This window comes from Microtus oregoni, unplaced genomic scaffold (genome assembly GCF_018167655.1).
Source record: "Microtus oregoni isolate MIOR12 unplaced genomic scaffold, Mior012 000043F_ref0000047, whole genome shotgun sequence".
In the NCBI taxonomy this organism is placed as follows: domain Eukaryota; kingdom Metazoa; phylum Chordata; class Mammalia; order Rodentia; family Cricetidae; genus Microtus; species Microtus oregoni.
Genome location: NW_024543210.1, coordinates 5,256,512 through 5,278,636, shown reverse-complemented (window position 1 = coordinate 5,278,636; position 22,125 = coordinate 5,256,512). Strand labels below are relative to the sequence as shown.

General features: G+C 41.4%; 1 protein-coding gene across 1 annotated transcript in view; it reads right to left on the bottom strand.

The window, feature by feature from the left end:
* Setd3 (SET domain containing 3, actin histidine methyltransferase) overlaps positions 1 to 22,125 on the bottom strand; it is a 68,182-nt gene that overhangs the window by 4,301 nt on the left and 41,756 nt on the right. Inside the window, exons 7-11 of the mRNA XM_041633311.1 lie at positions 8,545 to 8,603; positions 7,779 to 7,893; positions 2,613 to 2,687; positions 1,451 to 1,617; positions 520 to 605 (exon numbers count right to left, since the gene is read on the bottom strand). Coding sequence (XP_041489245.1) covers positions 520 to 605; positions 1,451 to 1,617; positions 2,613 to 2,687; positions 7,779 to 7,893; positions 8,545 to 8,603 — 502 coding nt within the window. The remainder of the gene's footprint in view (positions 1 to 519; positions 606 to 1,450; positions 1,618 to 2,612; positions 2,688 to 7,778; positions 7,894 to 8,544; positions 8,604 to 22,125) is intronic.

Below are 22,125 nucleotides of genomic sequence, written 5' to 3'. Positions count from 1 at the left end.
CCACTTCTCTGTGGCCACAATAGACTGCTCTAACCAGCTGCACTTTCCCAAATGCTCATTTATCTATTCAATCATTCACTTATTCTCTAGTCATTTTGCATCAGACTGAGGTAGCTGATAACAACAGGCCCCATCCCTTACAAATGAACCTCAGGGTCAGTGATTTGGAGCACAGTTTAGGAAGAAGAACAAAAACAGAGTAAGCTCTGATGACTTGTTCTAAGCTAATATATAAATGGGTGAGCAATACATGGATTTAATTCTTCCTGGACCTGAAATAAGAAGCTGTGGCCAGGCACATTTTGTCTAATACAGCTGTCTGCATTATTACTAACCTGCTCAGGATATCTGGACTCTGCCAGTCTAGTACACAAGATTAGTTCTTTCTCCAATATCGCCAACCTCCCTCTACCAAAAAGTGCTTCCCATTTCAAGAATTTTGTCTCTAATCTGACCCCCCATGTTTTACACTTCCACAATTTAAAAAGAAAATTTTTTTTCATCAGAAATGATTTTTACCTTCAGTCATGCAGAATACTCGGAGAAAAGCCAGAAGCTGGGCAGAGATGGGCGGTTCAGTAAAATGCAATGCAAAAACACTGGATCTGAAAAAAACAACACCTGAGGTAAGCCCCACAGCTCATCCAGAGGAAGGTGCCCAGATTTACACACAAGCAGTGGTCCTCAAGGAAAGCAGAGCTGAGCGTCACTAAACGAAGACATGCACTAGGAAAGCATGAAGCTGGTGGGTAGGAAGGCCTTGTCATGCACTGGCCACCCCTCCCAGCATGCCTGCTGCCTAATGGCCTTACTCTCGGGGCCACATGCTCATGGTGAGAGAATTAAACACACTCATAGTCCTTAAGATACAGTAACAATAATTCATGTTGAGTTCACACTTTATCATTAATCAAATATTGACACGTTCAATAAAAAAAGCCAGATAATCCATTTTCATTAAGAATAGTTCCTCTAGTCCCTGGAGGACTAATAAATCATAATTCTAATCTTCTTTACCATTTTACACCTCAAATGCAAGAAAAATTTAAAGAATCTAACCAGAAACTCATGGAATCACTGAGGATCATGACTTCATTACAGAAATTAATGGTGCCAAAGAGTTAAATAAAACAAACTGATTCAGGTCATTATAGCTTTTTCAAGGTGAAAGACATGAATGATACCAGAGCACTTATTTAACTTAACGGGGACTGCAGGCCATATCCCCTGGAACTAGCTGTGAACACTGCTAGCGACACAATTATGTCTATCTGGAAGCGCTGGTAAATCACCACACATCTCCAAGGTCTAAATTTGCTGTGTAACAGGGATAAAGGGATTAAAACACAGCACTGTGGAGAAGCTTTATTAACACACCAATTAAACACTATGCCATGGAAATACTGCACACACCACTGGAAAGAGTCAACCCATGTTTTTTTCTACTTACGTTGGGATGCCAGCGCGAGCCAAGACCTCGGCCTTCATGGCGTAGAGCCTGTCACTTTTACTTACTCCAAGCTTTATTTTTACTCTGTCGTGTGAATTATTGTCAAAGAAAAAACCACTGTGGATCACAAACTCTGCATTTGACCGAGTGCCATAAAAAATGTAAATCTAAGATGCAGTAAAACAAAAAAAAATAGAAGGACATAAACCAAACTTAGTATGTATCCTTAAAACAGCAGCGCAGAGGCTTAACACTCCTGCATTAATGCTACTTTACATCAGCAGATAGACTTCTAACTACACATCCACTTGGTACAGCACGATGCATGGAAGGTGAAGGTATGCAGTCCTTCTAACTTCCCCAATTATCTAAGGAGAGGAAAGCCAAACATATATGTCTACTACTAGATGGGAGAGAGGGAGCACATGGGTAAACAGACCCAGGACTGCCAAGCCTCTCATCCAACTCCAGCCAGCCAGCCCCCTCTTAAACTGTTAGAATGTGCCACATCTTCCTTCCTTTCAGGGTAACATTCTAGAATAGGCAACTGAATTAGTTCCTGTCAGAGACCACTTCCACAGCTCGTGCTCTTCCACACTGTCAAAGTGTTGTGAACATTTCTGAAGAACAGACCAAGTGGAAGGCAGTGTCTGTCCCTGTATTGACTTTCTATTGTATACTGGGTTGTGAAACTAATAAATGCAGATATTTATAGATGTATATTTCAAAATTGTTGGGAAACTTACCTGTGCCTCCATCCAAATTATTAGGTTAAAAAAATGGACATCTCCCAGCAAAAGTATATGAGGATAGGTATGTGTGTTCTAATTTCCTTAGGTTTTAACTACCTAAATCCCATCTCTTTTAAATATCCCCTCTTTCTAAAGAAATGCAGTTTATGACACAAAACACTTGCAAACAGAGTCTATCTGGGGTCTATATGGTATCACATAGAGTGGCTCACTGTACAAAGAGGGCACTGCTTTCTTTGTGCATGCAAAGTGTCATTCAAAGTATTTTCGGTGCCAAGATTTGGTCAGAAACAATCCTAAAGATCCGCGTTCCTACTCCTCCCTATGCCCAATAGTTCTTAGGATGACCAAAGCCACCACTCAGTGCTCACAGGTTGGCTCACAGTTAGGGAAAGAACACTGAAACCTACCTGATCTCCAGCCTGAAAGTCCTGCAGGGCTACGCACTCACAGCGGTCATCTTCCAGGTTATAACCAGTCGTGATCTAGGCAGGAGAGAAAGACAGGGTGATGAGGCAAGTGTCCCTCAGGACAAGGTGTCTAGGGGTGCTTACAGGGACAGCAAAGACTTTCAAGATTCCAGCAAAGGCCTGGTGAGGATTTCAGTCATTTCTATGTACAACATAGATTGTACAGGAAACTGCAGATCTGAAGTAAATCTCTCTTGGGAGAAGACACTGTGCATCACTTCTAGGTCTCCACCAAGCACATGATTAGAAAATTGCTGCCTTTGAGCCCCAAGTAAGGCTCCACAAATGACGAAAGTCGCATGCCCACACAGGATGCTCTGGGGTACCTGTATTTACTTAGAAGTGTTACTTTTATATAACTTTTATAGTGAAAAATCAATGTGGGGGCAGGGTCTAGTTCAGTGGTAGAGCAGTACATAAGGCCCTGGCCTCTTTCACCAGTAAAAAAAAAAAAAAGGGTGGTGGTTCTACTGCATAAGAATCAAGAGGACAAGAAAAGGGGCCACTACTACGTTACGTTCCTCTGTAATCACAAAGTCATCTAAAATTTTCAAGTAACTAAAGGCAAAGTAAATGATTATTACTTCCTCTCTTTCTGCTAAGAGACATAAATGTGAGTGTTTCTAAGCCTATATGGTACAGACAGTACAGAAAAGTCTCCTGCCCCCATCCACATCTTCTCTAGCCAACCTATCTTGGCAAGGGCCTCTGCACGCAATGCATAGAAGTGACCACCCTTACTGCCCAAGAACTCTTACATACCTTTTTGATCTTTTTATTCTGTTTCCCCTTGTGACTACAGTTCTTACCCTTCCTCTATCAGCATCTCCAAAGCCTTTCTGAGCAGTGCAAGTTCCTGTACCACAGTTGTTCTGCTGACCACACAGTGGCCCTGGACAACACCAAGTTCCCAGGAGGCCTCAGAACATGGTGTTCTCTGTCATACAGGCCACTGTCCCATTCCCTCTTGCATGGAACTACCTTTATGTAACTCCTGTTTTGCTTTGAGACTGTGAAACCTGTCTTCTTTCCAGGGCTCCTTTCCCCATTTTACCTCCTCTCATCCTCCCCTTTCTAGCTGCTACCACATGCATGTGTGCCTGCCCCATCCTCAAGGAGACCAGGAGTGTTCTTCAAATCAGAGCACCCAGTGCTTCATGGACAGTCCCTAACTCCTGACACTGCCTTCGTGCCTTGAGGCACAAACTCCAAGGGGAGGAACAAGGGCCCCCCAATGCATAAGCAGTCTGTCTTGATGCCCCATCCCTGAACACTGCCAACCTCCTAAACTGTGTCAACTTGTCTGGCTCCTTTTGGTCCTGGGGAAGCAAAGGCTCACCTATTAAGTAGCACCACAGGAGGAAGGGTGTGACATGGTTACTCCCTCCGACATACAGAGGACACCATCATTTCAATCTTTTTTCAATTCCCTCCTAGTGCATATCTATTACCTGCATTGTGTGTGAAGAAGGAATGAAGGAATGCATACTTGTTGATTCAACTTGGAAAAAGACAGTGGAAAAACTGAAGAAACAGATCACAGCTGTGTTTGTGTGTCCTGCTGTTTTTTCCTAAGCCAGAGTGTGTATGCTGGTGAATTTAAAGCACCAAACAAGAGGATATGACAGACCCAACCCCAAGCAAAAAAGAAGAAATGAATAGACCTCCCAAAATAATGGGTAGAGGCTGGCTGTGGACAAGTACAACCTGTAATCCTAGCACTCAGAGACAAATGAGTGCAAGGCCATGACTACATAGCAAGTTCAAGACTAGTCCAGGCTACAAAAGACTTGGTTGTTTTTGTTGTTGTTGTTTTAAATGAGACTATAATGCATAGGTAATGCAGGACATACAAATAGGACAAGAAGGGGGCTTATGTGACGGAAGTGATGCTTGGTTTACAAAGAATACTCAGGGTGGCCTCACTTGACAATAACTTTGAGTCTCATCAGATCTGGGGAACACATGTTCTGGGTAAGAGCAGCAGCAAACACAGAGGTCCTGAGGTGGGTTGTACTGGCTAGAAACAGCAAGAAGCCAAAGGTAGGTGACATCTATACGTGTTTATGAAAACTGGGATTCTGCTCTAAGCTTGGAATCTAAACATCTTCAACAGTTCAACGGAAGGGCCTTGAAAGATTTTTACCGCACTGACTGAGAGTCATATTATGTATACTCAACACAACGCACACCATGCCCTGTAAACCACTTAGCAGAATCCTTCTCAGGTTAAATGAATAACTTGAAGACAGGAATTCTGTCAATTCTGCTACTTTTAGTCAGATCAAGCAAGATTTAAAGATAGCATTTCCAAGATGAGGGAAATGCTCAATGGGTAAAATGTTTGCTGTGCAAGGATAAAAATCTGAGTTTGGATCTCCAGCATCCACATTATAAACAAATAAACCCAAGCATAGTGGTGAGTACCTTTAACATCATATCATCACGGTGCTGGTGGGCGGGGGGTGGCAAAGTCGGGCAAAGCTCCCAAACAGCCTAGCCAAAGCAGCAGGTTCCAGGTTTGTTTAATGTGGGAGACCTTGTCTCAAAAATACAAGGTGGGGAACAGAAGAGGAAACCATGCAACCTTGGCTTCCGGCCTTCACCCCCCCCACACACACACACACACTGACAACCCTGCAAACTTGTGCACGTGGGAAAGCACATACACATACACACTTTCTACAGCTTAGGACTGGGCCTGGTGACCTCTTAAAACCTGCTTCTCCAGGACTTCACTCCCATTTTCCAAAATTCTAAGCAGCACTGTTCCCGCTGCAGTGTCCAAAGGGCTCAGGACTACTGTTAAAAGCAGACAGCACTGGTGTATGAACCTTTCTCACGATTTCCCCTATGAGAGTCTAGTAGCCTAATAATACAAGGAGAGTCAGCATAGACACAGGGGGACTAAAAGCCTTTGTATGACAATGCGCGGAGGTCCAAGAGTCTTAAGTAAGAAAGGGAGGAGGGACTGTACCAGCCAGAGGGGGTCATGATGGGGGAACCCACAGAGACAGCTGACCTGTGCTCAGAGCTCACAGGAGCTCATGGATGCTGGACCAACCTAGGCCCTCTGCAGATGTGTGACAATCCTGTAGCTTGGTCTCTTAGTAGGGCTTCTAACAGTGAGAGCAGGACCTCTCCCTGACACTTAGGTGGCTTTTGGTAAACTATTCCCCATACTGGATTACCTGGGCCCGCCTCAATTTAAGGGGAGGAGCTCAGTCCTGCCTCAACTTGATGTGTCCTGCTTTGCTCAAGCCCCTGGGAGGCCTGCTCCTTTCTGGATGGAGATGGAGGAGGAGTGGATGGGGGAGGGGAGTAGATGGGAGAGGGGAGGGTCAAGAGCAGAGGAGGGAGGAGAAACTGGATGGTATATGAAATAAATGAAAAAATGTTATTTAAATAAAAAGATTTAAAAAAAAAACTTTGCTTGAAAAGTCAAGCCTTGAGTTCAAGCACTTCACTTTAAAAAGAAGCTAACAGTCAAATATATGATACGCAATTTTACAGTTTGAAAACTCCATTCCTTATGACAATAGAAACAAACAACAAAGGTGTCAAGTGTGTGGGGCAAGAAGATACATGGGCTTCTTGAACAAACCTCCTGAGGGTCAGCAGAGAACCACGACAGATCACAAACCACCCAAATTATATTACAGAAGATATGCCAAGAGCTGCCTGTTAGTCTTAATTTGAGAGGAACACCAATGCCCAGACTCAGCACGCCTACGAACATGTTAGGGTGGCACAAACAGTTACAGGACAGGAGAGCAGAGCCCCGAGATGTAGCAGCCTTCCATGTAGCTAGTAAACCAGAGGAGACTGGGAACGCAGAAGAACGGCTTACATTGCTAGAGACTTCTGTGTTGTTTAATTCTTTTTGATTTTTTTAACAATGGAAATGAAAATTAACTTTAATGACTGACTGAGTTTGGGAAACAGTGATCTAGTTCAATAAAGAGGGGAAAAGGAAACACACGGATCAGATATTTAAGGCTACATGAATTTTTTTTTTTAATTTCAAGCCTATCATCAGTTTTAAAATATTTCTAAAGGAGAAAAAAGGACAAAGAATGTAAAATTACATTCATTAATGAAAATGTAAAGCATGCTACTATTCCTTAGTCCTACTAATTAAATTAAGCATATCTAAATTAAGACAAAAATGTAATTATAAAAGTGTAATTCTTCTTCCTTCTATAATTTAATATTGTTAAGATCTGAAAGACTACCAGAATTAGCAGGACAGTCTGCTTTGAGTGCTTGGCACACAGCGCATGTGTTCTGGCCGCTGTATAGATGCAAAATAATCATTTTCAGCATTTCTTTAATCTATTTATAATATGACTAATAATAACAAAGCAAGCTGGCACTGAGAAGCAGGAATCAAACCCAACTAACCCTGCAGACTAGCAGTACTGAGAAATTTAGAATGATCTGTTTTTTCTTATCTCCCTACCTGTGGGGACCAGGAAGTCCTCAGCACAGAGAAAGCTTCAGCCCCACACTGCCTGGAACCCAAGAATGCAGAGGAACAGGACCTGCCTTCCTCCTTCACAGAATCAGCCACATGAAGATGCTTCCTGTCTTCATTCTCCCAGCCCTGTGCTTGTGCCCAGAACCTAGCACACAAGCCTCCCCCCACACACATGGGCTCCTGAGCAAAGCAGGTAATCAAAGTAGGCAAGGAACAGAATGGGACAAGGGGTGAAAAAGAGTCAGCAGAGGGGGAAAAAGGGCTATAAGAGAGAAAGCCAAAAAGATGGAAAGTTTTCTTCAATAAACCCATACTTGTAAGAAAAAAAGAAAAGTGGTTTGTTCAGTCTGTGATCCAGTAAGACAAGAAAATGAATGTGAGAGCTACGGTTGTGATTTCTGAACACACAAGGGCAGTCGCTGCAGTTTCTCAAAGTGGCCTAAGACTGGCATTCTTGGTTTTCAGTATGAAGAAGACACACAGCTTCTACTACAGGGAGACAGGAAGCAGCAGGGTTTGCTTCTGCTTGTCCTCCTGGTGGGAGCTGGCAAGGGGAAACAGAAGCCAAGAATATCCACCCAGAAGCTCAGCAGCCTCCAGACTCTACCCCCAGAGAAAATCTTTACCAGGCCATTGGTATGATTGCACATGTCCCATAAAGGAATCAGGGCCAAGGTCACCCGGGAGCCATCCTCTGTGGGAATTTGGTTTTGTCGTGTCATAACTGAAGAGACTGCCCACCTGTGACAAAAAGAAATAAGAGAGTTAAGAGTGAGCTATCTAAAGCCACCTGCATGAGAATGCACACAACCAAACAGCTGGGGTTACTGAAGGGCTCCCAGTTTTCAGGTGTTTTCATGCCATTTAGAACTAAATCCAGGATTGAGGGAAAGGAGGGGCAGGAAACGAAGGCAATGCAAGGAAGAATGCTAAGAGGAGGCAGGAGCAGCAGGGGCCTCAGCTCCCTTCTCACCCAAATGCTGACCCTACCCTGTTCTAAGCCTCCACTGACAAGTGGTTGCTGTCTCTCCTTTTCTAAGGTGTGTATGAGATGTAGGACATGACACTTTTATTACATTGTGTAGTGCATTAACTTTTTGTTCAAAACAAATCCCCACTTCACACTAATATGATCTGGTCAAAAGAGAAAAAGCTTCTTTAGTAATACTTAACACTAATGTTAAGCTCAAGTCACTAGCATTGCAGGTTCACAGCAGTTTCTAAGTGGCTGTCAAAATGCCAGTGCTTATCAAAGCTGCTCACAGTGGCTTCTGGGACCGCCCAATTTCAGCACCATAAGTGGTCACAGCAGGTCATTTGCTCATGAGCTTCCCTCACCAGATCCTGCATTTCCTCAGAAACCACCCTTAACACAGTGCCCCTTACACCAACCTGTAGTCCTCGTAAGTGAAAGAATCCTTCAAGGGCAGTTTGTTGGCATGAGGATGGGTCTGGGAATGAGTGGTTTTAGGAAGCAGAGGTGAAAAGAGAAAAATGGAAAACAGAAATCAGTCAGCAGAATTTCATTATTTAGTTGCTAACAGAACTAACAAGAGCCAAATGAAGCAGGAGGCGTCCAGCCGCGAGACTGAGGGATCAGCATGCTATTGTGCCCTCATACATCACTGTCAACTTAATTTGTTGTGCCCAGTGGCCGCCATAAATCTGCTCCTTCATAGTTCGATCCCGGAACCCACAGACACCACACAAAACAGTTTAAGGTGGACTGCCTTCACAAAGCAGGCACACCCACTGTTTTGAGCACCAGCTCTGAAGGAAACACCAAAGCCTGCTAAGCCAGAGGGCTTGCCTATCTTGGGGGTCTCATCCTATTACTGGATTTTAATCTCTTTATATCACAAAAGGCACCACTTATAGGTGCTATAGTGTGGGGGGGAATTTTTTCACACTCTCTAACTTATATCACTTGATGACAATCGACTTATGTGCAAATGAATTATTTACACAGTAAATGTGGATCAAACACAGGAAATCAAGCAGAGTCTCGTGAGAATGAAGTAAATCTTACAAGTAAGATAAAGATAAAACAGACCAGCATTATTTTAAATTATTCCTTTTGTCTAGACAAAAGAACATTTAATAAAATACCCCAAACTTCATACACAATAGAAAATCTTATAATTTCACATTCCCTCGTCACAAGTCTCTTCTCTTTTGACCTTTGAGCACTTAAAACTTTGTCTCAATTAAGAAATTAAAAGCTGTAACAGTGTGATTTTAATCTTTACTTTCAATTACAGTCTGATAGACAGATTGCAGCAAGTGATCAGATGAACAAATGGTCGCTTCTGAGCTTGAGACAAGATTCTGCCAGAGCTGATCCTGCGCCTGTTAATGTGGCTCCGTGCAGCACGCAGCTTTGACTCCAGGTACTGGCACCACCAGTGCACTGTAATTCATCATCGCTCCCTGAAATGTGCTTGCTGGCACTGTGTGCAGGGCAGTAGGGGATGAGGTACAAGTGGCTCAAACCGTAAATCAATTAGAAAACAAAAGCTTGTGCTCAGTGCACAATCTTAGGCAAATTATATATTACAAAAGGCAGCCAATTGGGTGTTAGCTCCCAGGTGCTGGCTTTTCTCCTCTTCTTAGCCTCATTTTAACCCTTTGGAAGAAAATTCAAAATGTAAAAATATATTCATATAACCTTTAAGATGCACGTTGGGACAGGTGTAAAGGTACACACTTGTAAATACCAGCACCTGAGAGGCAAAGTTGGGGGGATCAAGAATTTAAGAGCTGCCTATACTGCAGCTAGAATTTAGCATTAAAAAAAAAGAGAGAGAGATACAATAAATATTTGTACTAACAATGTGAAATGAAATGAGAGACTTTAAGCAATATACACAATAGTACACCACAAGGCATTTCCAGTCTGACTCAGAAAATGCCATGCCTGGGAAGGTCTGTTCCAGAGCCTGCAGACTGACAAGTAACTATATGATGTGCTCTGAGGCTACAAAGTAGATTTTCCTCTTAATCGTTAAATTTAGCAAAGACAGAGCCCAGGTTTTCCTTTAAATAGCAAATCAGCATGAGACCCTCTCTCCTCCCAAAACTAACCTGGTAAGAATTAAAAGGAAAAACTTCAAAATAGTAAAGAAAATGGATCCTATTGATAAAATTTTCCTTTCTCTTATAGTAAAATGAAATCTCACAGTATCATATTATTGAGAACTTTGCCCACCCAAGATGTGTCTTTTCCAAGTATAAAAGATGAGAAAATGTTATTTTTTAAAAAATATTTTAATTTACTTCAACTGTGACATTTACTACAGCCTACTCAAATTTTAACGCTCTCCCCCTCAAAAGTTTGATATTAACTAGGAAAAACAATGACAATTTTCAGTTTTCAAAAGAAATTAAAGACTCTACCAACAGTTGAGGATCTTCAGACAGCCTTGGATTCTTTGGGAGCATGGGTGACCACTACAGGCCAAGAGCTGGTAGTTTACACCAACGTGCTCCTGCCAACAGTTTACATACTTCCTACATTACCTGACAGCCTGATAAAAATCATCACAAGCAAAACTTCAATAAGAAAAAAACATTTTCAGATAGAGGTTGACTATTCTTTTTCTCTATGGTTATATAGTAATTTTGGAAGCCATTAGAAAATTGTTCTAAAAAAACAGGGTGTGTCTAGTACACAAAATTCTAGTATAAAAGCCAGTCTGCACTGACACATGAACTTAACAGTTAGATTGAAGCAAAATGGGACACTGAGGTGGCCCTTGGCTTCTTCCTCGGCAGGGCTCTCACTACTGTGACACTAGCGCCATCTATTGGCGACATGGAAGAATACATGCAATCCCTACCAGCAACACTACAGCAACGGGGCAATGGGGCTTTCAGCTTCACTTGAATAAAATCATGCTTCTAAAATACCAAAACAAAATCCACACCTTTCATCTAGTCATGTTTAAATAGTACTCTTCAAGGACTTAAAGGTATTCAATATCAAAAATAATTAAGCTATACTTTTTAATTTAATGTTAGAAATAAAAGGCTTCCCTTATTTTGAAAAAATGAAAAAAGACAAACGATTACGATTTTCATTTAATACTTAGACAGAGAATTTTTTTAATCAATCACTTTCACTGTTGCCTAAAATTAATTTGTAGTGAACTGAAAGCTTCTGAAATGTCCTCACATGAAAATATTCAAACTCCTAGCACATGGCAAGAATACTCTGTTCCATTCTGGGAGTAAACCACTACGAGCCCATCCTTCAACAGGAACCTCATTCTTGGTGGCCAGTTGATTTTAGTAGTTACAGTTTCCTAGACAAAGATCCATGTGGAATGGGGTCCAGAATATCCCCAAATAATACATGAGGACCAGGCCTCCAAGGCAGAGGCCTCACAGGAGCCAGCTAGGAGCCCTGATGATTCACTCACTCACTGCTCTACCCAAAACCCTAGGAAACAGTTGCTGAAACGGGACATAGGTTTTCTTAAGAATCCTCTGTAGCAAATGGTTTTTAGTTCTTGAGCAAAATAAATACTTGAGGCTGAGGAAATAAACAACTGACACCATTCTTATCAGACAGGGAGATGCCAGGCTTACTCTCTAAAGCCAGGGCTGTTGATACATACCTGTCATCCCAGTTACTTGGGAAGTGGATGCCAACCTGGGCTATATGGATGGAACTCTGCCTCAAAAATAAATGAAAACAAAAAGGATTCTAGAATCTGAATACAGGGTCAGGCAGGTGACCCTCTAAAGCACTCTCTCACTCCCTTTCCCATCCAAAGGAAGCATTCTCCTTGAGAAACAGCAATGCTGTGCCTAGTAAAAATAATCACTACGTTTGGGAAAGATTAATATCTAAAATTGTTTGTTTGGCTTCAATAAAAAGAAGCAATATTGCTAAATATGTAAGTATGACATTTTGAAGAATTTACCATATTGCATGGGTCTGGTAGTGATGCTTAAGGAAATTAAAAACCACTACAGTCAGCATAGTTGATCCTTATTAAAGTTCTGTCGTGAACTATCACTCACATAAAACAAAAATAAACCATGAAGAAATTTAAATAAAATCTATGGATTATAAGTGTTTGAAGATGGAAAAATGAATGATATTCTGGCTTTTAAAATTGATTTAGCATGCAGCTTCTCTTTATAGTCCCTTGATAAAAATGAAATCTCCCTAACAAATACTTAATAAAACCTGTCAATATCTCTGAAAAGAAAAATGACACAAATGCATTAAGTATTAAATACCCTTGGAAAAAGTCACATATTCCATGAATTTTTGATGTACTATCTTGACATTAATGTAAAACCTTGATATTTATAATTGACAGATATTTAATAAAGTATAAAAGAAGATGGTTGCTATGCAGCATGCAAATTCCTCAGGCTGATCAGAGAGGAGAGATATAGGGTGCACTTACATTAAATAAACAGTTACTGTGCGTCACACAAATCAGCTGCAGTCTTATTTTAAGCTCTTACAACAAACCTCTGTGAAGAACCAAAACAAGCATACTCCATTATTATGTGGCTCCCTAATCCAGAAGCATTTAGTATGCGAAGCAGCTTTGAAACATTAATAGTTGTGCACAGGAACAAAATGCATTTGAATTAAGGGTGTTTTTGTGTTTAACACTGGGAAATAAGAAGTTGTAAACATTTTAAAATGCACTTGTATGAATATGGCTAAGTATTTTCTAAAACAATTCTCAAATGAAACAAATTTAACCTAAAGAAAGGCTGAAAAACACTGAGGAGAAAAGAAAGATTCCAGCATTAAAGGGACTAGAGCATGAATGTTCCCCAAACCCACCAAACCTTCGCTGGAGTCTCTCGTATGTCTGAACTACTGTTTCAGGAGGCCACCCTGAATACAGTCATTCAGAGAGACATTCAATATGCTAAAAGGGAAGTTGGCCAGTCTATAAAAATGACTCCGAAATACCATATTTTAAAGAATTTACAACTGTTGCAATGCATAATCAGTCCTAAAATACACATGGCAGTCCACCAACTGCTCTTCTAAACAGCTATGAGAATGCATTTTGTAAGTTACACCTGTTTGTTCAGATTAAAAGCCATAGTATTGTGTCATCAAATTGATATGATTAAAATACATATATTTTGCATGGCTTAAACATATATTAAAAAGGACAGTTGGATTCATCTGCCAAAGACAAAGATGGTACCATTTCTCTTATAGCTAAAAGGATGAAACTAGACACAGAACTTTACATCTGATCTTGGGATGGACACAGTCATGTATGCTTCACAACTGGATGCTTTGTGGGGCTTTTGATAGAACATCATCTGATGTAACACTGATAAGTACCTCAGCAAATCAAGCAAGAAAAAAGAGAAGAAACAGATAGCCCCTGTGGGCCAGGTCCTGAGGACCTGGATGGAGCCCTTTTCTTTTCGAGAAATACCAAAGAAGGAAGAGCAATTTCCCTGGAAGGAGGCAGAATAAAGGAGAGATGCAAGATGGGAATAAAAGGGAGGCGGGAGGCCAGGGCTGGAGAGATGGCTCAGTGGTTAAGAGCACTGGCTGCTTTTCCAGAGATCCTGAGTTCAATTCCCAGTACCCATGTGGTGGCTCACAACCATCTGTAATGAGCTCTGGTGTCTTCTTCTGGCCTTCAGGCATCCATGAAGACAGAATACTGTATACATAATAAATCTTTTTTAAAAATTTTTTAAAAAGGGAGGCCAGACACTGGACATGACATTAAGTCACCAAGGCAAGCTGGAGACAGAGCACACACAGGACAGCACGTTTCTAGGAGTCAATGGACCTTCTTCTTGTACTTTATTTTCTAAGTGGATACAGCACAGTTTAACAGAGGGACAAATTATAAAATATCTATTGAATCTACAACTTAGTTCTGATGGCCATAAATCAGAATCAAAGCATGGTTCATATATTTAGCTCTTGAAGGAAAAATCAATTTTTAAGACCTTTATTTTTAAACACAGATTACATTCAACTCTTTGGGGAATTTTTTCATCATAAAGTTCTTCAAACTCACTCAATATAATCAAATAAAAATTTAACTACATCGATACACATCTAATCAAAACCTCCTGTTTTCCACTTCTATATAGTTTTTTCTAACAAATATATATCATCTTAAAATGAAATTAGAATAACACTATTGTTCATTACATTAAAAAATACTTTTTAGATAACTGAATCTATAATCTACAGGAAATTTAAATTTAATTGCAGTTGGCTAAAACATTATAAAAACTACATCTCTGCAGTATATATTAGTTAACATGCATATATACCAAAGGACAATCAACCTACACCAAACCGGACCAAAATAAACCACATATGGACTGTCAGTCACTTTTTAACTCAAATATTTACTGACTCTGAAAGAAAAAACTTGAAGGTAAGTAAACAGTAGACAATTATTAATGGGGGAGGGGATCTTAAAAAAGAAAGAAATTGATCCATCAACAAATTTTGAGTGCCTCTGATGGCAGAGGAAGACACAAAATTAACATCCTCAGAGGGTTAATACCTAGCAAAGCCAGAGGAAGGTCAAATAAGACAACCTAAGTATGAGAGGTCACAGTGCATCCCCACTGCAGAGTCACCTTCACAACCGCCCAGGTTCCCAGAGCCCTGTCATGCTAAGGTATTTCCTTTCCCTATTGGTAAGCTAGTGAGGCAGAAATACGCCTTCTAGCCACCACCAGCATGTCCCCAGGGCCTTGACAGAGCCTCAAAGACATCTTTCCTCCAAGGAAAGCCTTCTGCCAAGAGAGGACAGCTGTGACATGGCACCTGAGAAATGTCAACCTGCACAGGCCTGGACAGTAGGCAAGAACATGCCAAGTGACAACTTTCCAAAACAACACCGCTTCAAGGACCTAGAGCCTACTTTTTACACACAGAGACACACATACATATACACACAAACACATACACACACAGAGACACACAAATACACACAGAAATACACACACACAGAGACACACACATACACACAGCGGAGTCTAGTTGAATGGACTGAAGCTTCTGGAAACACCCCTTTCCCTCCCTCCTCCTTTCTTCCTTTCATTTCTCAGTAGAGTCTGTTCCTGAGCACACAGAACCTTGTCAATCTTTTTCAAATGTCTCTAAACACATCTTTATCTTAAGAATCCTGCAAGGGGCAAGACAAGACAAGCTCTCACTCTACCACCCTGTGTACACAGAACTGCTCACTCCAATCATGCCGTGCTCACCCTGGTTAAGATTAGCTGAGGAAACTGCTGTGCCATCTCAGAGCCTCCATTCAATCATCTAAAATCTACCTTTTTAAGTTTACTTTTACACCCTAGTCTCAGACATTTCTGCTGACTGACAAGAGGACTTAAGTACAATCAAGCACTATTCCTTGACCCATCAAGGGATCAGTGTTTACTCAGAAGCAGCATACATTTCCAATTCTCCACTCTCAACATAAACAACAACAACAAACACACACACACACAAAAGAAGAAATTGGCAGAATAGCAAAGTAATTGGTTTTTGTTGTTGTTTTTGGTTTCTTGAGACAGGATTTCTCTGTGTAGCCCTGGCCATTCTGGAACTAGCTATGTAGACCAGGCTGGTCTCAAACTCACAGAGACCTGCCTGCCTCTGCCTCACGAGTGCTGGGATTAAAGGCATGCATCACCAATACCCGGCCAAAGCAATTGTTTTATATAAAGATATTTTCATCAAAAAGCAGTTTAGCAGCATATGGTAGCACCTCTCTTTAATCCCAGCACTCAGGAGAGAGAGACAGGTGGATCTCTGCAAGTTCAAAGCTAGCCTGGTTCATAGAGTAAGTTCCAGAGAAGTCAGGGCTACTAAGTGAGATCCTGCCTCAAACAAAAAAACAAAACAAAACAACAACAACAACAACAAAAAACACATACTAGAAATATTTCAGCTTTCCAACTATTTTTCATTGTCTATGCTGGTGGAACAGGCCTGGTATGACCAGGGTCAGGAGTGTGCACTTTGAGCCACTTCCTTTACAGGGTGGCTGACGTCCAGAGTGTACCTCTAACTCTTGCTCTAGAAAAGGAATGGCCTAACCAGATACAGGAAAGCACCTGCCTCCAGAGGAACAGGAGTACAAACAATGACCACCAGCTCTGTATTCTGTGTAGGTGATAACAAGACCTTAACCTGTGTATATCTAATCACCAAAATTCTTCCAAAAGTTATCAAGATCAGCCTCATTCTACTGTTGAGGAAACTGAGGAACAGAGAACTTAATAGAATGGCCCAGGTTAATAATGATGAAGCTGGAATAACAACCCAGATGTCCCTATTTGGGAGTTTAAGGAAAAGCTAGCTGCCTACTCCTGTTAGTGAAGTGCTGGAGTTCTCTCTGACAGTACATGTACACTTGCTTCACCACGAGCTACAAAATGATGTGCATGGGCAAGTGTCCAGCAGTAATGACAAGACTAACAGTATGACTATTCAAACTGGAAGGAAAGGCACACATACAATACACCTCAGACCTGGAGGGTCTCTAGCTATCATGGGGCCTAATTCCCCTCACAACATATTAACAAAAAAAGAAAAAGAAAAAACAAACAAACAAAAAAAACCACTGGCTCTGGCTACAGCTCAGAAGCATGAAAGAGGCCTTGGCCTTGATGCTTAGCATAAACACAAGCATCTACCACCACCTCTACTACCACCACTACCACCACCCTGGCCAGAAAACATAAGTGTAGACACACACATACATTTACGCACATATGGCCCACTCCCCTTTTTTTTTTTTTTAACATTTTTAAAACATAGAGACCATATACACAATTCATTTTCTGGTACTTTCTTACAGAATTGTGCCACACTGGCATTCCAACCACTTCTAATATTCCATTATCTGAAACTCCTATCAACTTCATGATAGATCTGAAGAGCTCCATAGACACCCCAGTTTTATTAATCATTGAACCTATCTACTTCCAAGTTTTACACTGATGGCGTCTTTGGGCTACTTTCAACCCTCCTAGCCATATGAATAGCAAAATGGACTTTGGACCCTTAAATGTTATTCAGCCTGTAGTGGTTTAAATAATGGCCCCCATAGGTTCATATATTTGAATGTTTGTTTCTCAGATGGTGGAACTGTTTGGGAAGGATTAGGAGATGTGGCCTTGTTAGAGGAGGTATGTCACTTAAGACAGACTTTGAGGTTTCAAAGGCCCACAACAATTCCCAGTTATCTTTCTTTGCCTCCTACTTGCAGATAAGGATATAAGTTGTTACTGTTCCAGAGTCATGCTTCCTGCTGCCATGCTTCCTGCCATGTTGGGCATGGATTTGAACCCTCTGAAACCATAAGCTCACATAAACTCTTCTATAAGAGCCTTTGGTCATGGTGTCTTCACAGTAGCAAAAAAGTAACTGAGACACAGCCTTTAAGCCTAAAGGAAGTTAAGAAGCTGGAATTAATGGCCTGCCCACACTTGTAAATCCAGTACTTTGGAGGTGGTGGTATGAAGATCAGGAGTTCAAGGCCAGACTGGGCTACATGAGACGTGTTTAAAAAACAAAACAAAACAAACAAACAAACAAATGGAAATCAAATTAAGTCTATGAGTAGTTAATAAGAAATAAACTTTAGGGGTACACTGAAGAATCCAAGAACTCACAGATATCAGCTCATCAGGACTCTGAAGAGCACAAGTCACTTTGGTACAATACTTTAAGCCCTTATAAACAGCTTAGGAGGGCTGCCACACTGAGAAGGTCCCTCCATCCTCTATGTGAACCCATACATCACCAACTGGTGGAAAGACCCACTGATAACAAAGCTACAAAGTCAAGGCTCCTGCTGTACCACATCCTGCCTGTGGCTGTTGGGTGAGAACTCAGTGCTCGGCCCTCTGAGTGTTAGCCTGGGCTCAGAGAAGTCTGTAGAAAACAAAAAGTAAAACACAACTGACCTCATTTCTCATGAAGCTTCAAATTTTGAAGAGGGCAGTTTCAGAGTATCTGTATTTCTTCCCATGCCTAAAGGGCACAGAAGGCACCAAAGAGAAAATCCCCAACACGATTTCTACAGGCCAGTCAAGGCAGGACAACATGACAAACATTTTCACTCTGAGAGCTACACAGGTCTCTCAACAAGACCACAGAACTTTCCCTTGTGGCGTGAACTGTGCTGTGGAAATCTAAGCTACTGCCTTTGCATCTTCTGCAACATACTGCCCTGAGGTGTGACAAGTGACACACTTTAACACTGTTGGTGAACGTGCTTTTTAAAATCATAAAGAACTTAACAATCAAGTTAGTTCATTAGTGTCAGAACAAAATGTTACCACAGTTGAGACACTCGCCTGAATAACCACACATCATCTCAAATATTCATACCTCTAGGGGTGGTGGCTAAGAGCCTTTTGTTAATTAAGCAAAATGTATTTTATATTTCAAAATGTATTTTATATTTACTCTGTGATTATGGGTTGGATAAACATCTTTCAAAAGTTCGTGTGTTAAACAACTGGCCCCAAGAAGTGTCATGAGCTTTCAGGAAGATAAGCCTTATGGAAAATGCTTAAATTACAAGGGATATAACCTCCCATAAAGGATTTGGGAACCCAGCCCTCTTCTTTTGCTTTCTGATCACAAAGTGAGAAGTCTTCTCCAGTCATGCTCCTAACATAGTGTGCTACCTCATTAGGAACCTCACAGGGGCCCCAAACAAGAGCCCTGATCTTGGACTGGAACTGTTAAAACTAATGAGCCAAAATAAATCTTTCTCAGATTTATTTCTCAGGTGTTTCATTATGTCGACACAAACCATGACAAAGGGCTAGGGTACAGGGTATAGCAATAATGCTCACCAGGTAAGTATGAGGACTTTAAGTTTGACCCCTAGAACCTACATTTAAAAAGCAGGACATGGGCCTGCTTATAATCCCGGAGCTGAGAGACAGAGACAGGTGAATCCCTAGGGGAACACTGGCAGCCAAACTAGACAACATGGTGAGTTTGAGGCCAGTGAAAAACCCTGTTTCAAAAAACAAGGTGAATAATTTCTAAGAAGCAATAGCTGTGGCTATCCACTGCCCCAACCCCCATGCACATAAACACATATACATTTCAAAGAAGAAAGCCACCTCAACACACACTGGATAGAAATTCCCTCTCTTGGAATAGGGCTGTAGCTCAGTAGTAACACACTTGCCTTGGATGTATATGATGCCCTAGCTTCAATTGCCGGAACTATAAGAAAAAAATTCCCTCTCAATTCAGTATGAATACAAAATAGGAAGCATCTCTGCCATTATCTATGAAGAGAGGGAAGGGAGGTAGGCACCAGGATGTATGTCTCTGGTACTCACCCTCTATTTCTCTGTTAACATTAGAATTTCTTGGGGAAAGGGAGGCCTTACCTCCTCTGAGGAGTGGATGGTGGAGTGGACAGGAAGAGCTTGGAGATGGGCAGGAAAAGGGGAAGGAAGGGGAACTGGGGCTAGAATGTACAGTTTAAAAATTTTTAAATAAAAAAAATTCTTGAGGGAAAAAAATCATGAAGAAAATTTTTGAAAATGAGACTTCACCTATAAACTGATTAGGACACAAGTTCCAAAAGGAAAAAAGGAGCAGGGAGCCAAACTGCAGGGGGCACACCAAACAGGGAATATAAAAGACTGATAATTCTTTTTCCATAAAAAGTTCACTTTACCTCATATTTTCCTAATCAAATGCTTCACTGGTCAACAGCTTTGAAATGGATTTTACTCTTGCTCCCCCTCAGAGGAAATACTATGTCACATTCTAAGAGTAATCCAATCTTGTTGGGAAAGTCAATTTCTTGAAACAATTTTTTCCATGAAAGAATATTTAATTAGTGTCTGTCTTTTAAGTATGATGTAGGAGATGGATAATTGTCAATTGTTCACTTGGAACAGAATGCTAGGAAGTCAATATATTGATTTGAGCTATCTTTCAAATAAACATGATATTTGACCATAGTCACAGACAAGTAAAGATTTCAGAACTGAGTTTTGAATAGTGGTCCAGCTGATTCCTAACCCAGAGACCGTAAACTCTGGGAACACTTTGCAGTGCTGCAGGAACAGTATTGCAGTGCAGCAATGATGACATCAGAGTAAAGATATAGGCAGTGAACGGGTGGCTCTTAGAGACCTCCTGGGGGATTTCCCTGGCTTCGAGCAGGAACAGACTAGGGTGCAGGAGATGAAGAATAAATGCTATGATTAAAGATCACCAGCTCGTTATTTCAGAGGCATCAGGGACAGCCCATAAACTAAGACAACAAAGTAAAGACAGAGAACAAAATGAAGAAAAATGAAGAGACAGCAACATAAGCAATGACCAGGTCTCTCACTTAGACCATGGGTTCTGCTTTAGCTTCCAAGGGAGGACTCTGCCTCAGCAGGAGGAAAATACAAAGACACTTAAGAGGAAGGCAGGACTTCTTATCACATGGCCTTCTCTTTCTCCACAGTATAAGAATGAAGAAAGCCAGAGACAGGGACACGTGACTATGCCAATCTAAGATAACAGTAGACTCCTACAAGAACATGTGGATCTGCCAATGGTTATATATGCATCAAAGTCTAATGGGAGGTACCTGGATTGCCTGTAGTGTTCCAGGGACACAGAGATACATACCAGCCCATGGGTAGCTCAGGGACCCGTCACAGTAAGCATGGTCTTACTTTAAAAACTCCCTATTCTTTTTAATTATATGGCTCCAAACAAAGAAATAGGCTGGAAACTATTTCCATGTAGATGATTTCTGCAATACCACACTGCACCAGGTTTGTGGGGCTAACGAGTCTGCTACAAAATGAAAGATCAACAGACTGCCTTCCCAGGATAACCAGCAAGTGTTGTGAACACCTTGGTGTTTAGCTCTGTTGGGGGAGGAGCCATGGGAGCTGGTGCACTCAAGGATAAAAAGAATGCACATGGAAGGAGCTTCTGTCCAGCCCAGCAAATCCTGGTGATTGAAGTGCCCCCCTACCCACATCCAATCACCCTCAGTAAATGGGGGGGAGGGTTCCAGCTCCACAGGCAAGTGACCTGGAAACAGTATCTAGGCCTGCTGCCCTCGGAGGAGGATTCATAGCCAAGAGTGAGAGCTCAGTAAGTGTGAGTGGCTCCATTCTTCAATCACTGCCACACTTGTTCTGTGCACGTCAGTGAATCATCATCAACCCAGAACAGGCTGTGTGGTAGGGACTGTGCCTGCACCTGGGATGGACTTACGCTCAGTGGCATAAAGCAATCCAGCACAATTGGAGTTTAGTCTCAGCCTCAAACTACTCAGGCTGTTGAAGATGGTGCAGAAGAGAATCTCTTCCTAAACACTTAATGAATCTACTGCAAAAAGAAAAAAATCTGTTTCCCCATCTGCACTTCCAGACACATATAATAAAGTGACATTTTCCAACATAGGCTTTTAGATCATTGGCTGTGTCATTTAGACTCTACTTGGCAAAATGACCATTATTCTTTCTATTCACCTTTTAACCCCTGAAAAAGTTGCACAGTCTGGAAGTCATCTTAAGCCATTTATCATTTATCCCGCAAAAAACTTGATGTGGGAAAGTCTTCCTGCCCATTTTCACTTTCCAGATTGGAATAATTTCCCCCTCCCACTGATTCATTTAGCCAAATCCTACAACAAAGTTTAAGATTCGTCTTCCTTTAATCTTTCATGTGACCTCCTGTGACCTCTGAATTCTTAGCACATGCAGCCTGCAGAACACTACTGGTCTCTGACTTCACGCCATAGTGAACTTCTATTTGGTTGCTGTGTGGCATTCATTCAATCATTCTTTCACCTGGGAAATATTCATGGAGTCTATCCAGAATATGAGAGAAAATAAGGGCACAAGACAGGTCTGGTTTCCTGCCCTCGCTAAGCTTCCTGTCTGTAGAAGACAGACGCTGATCAAGACACGCATAAGGTGAGAGCTTCGAAG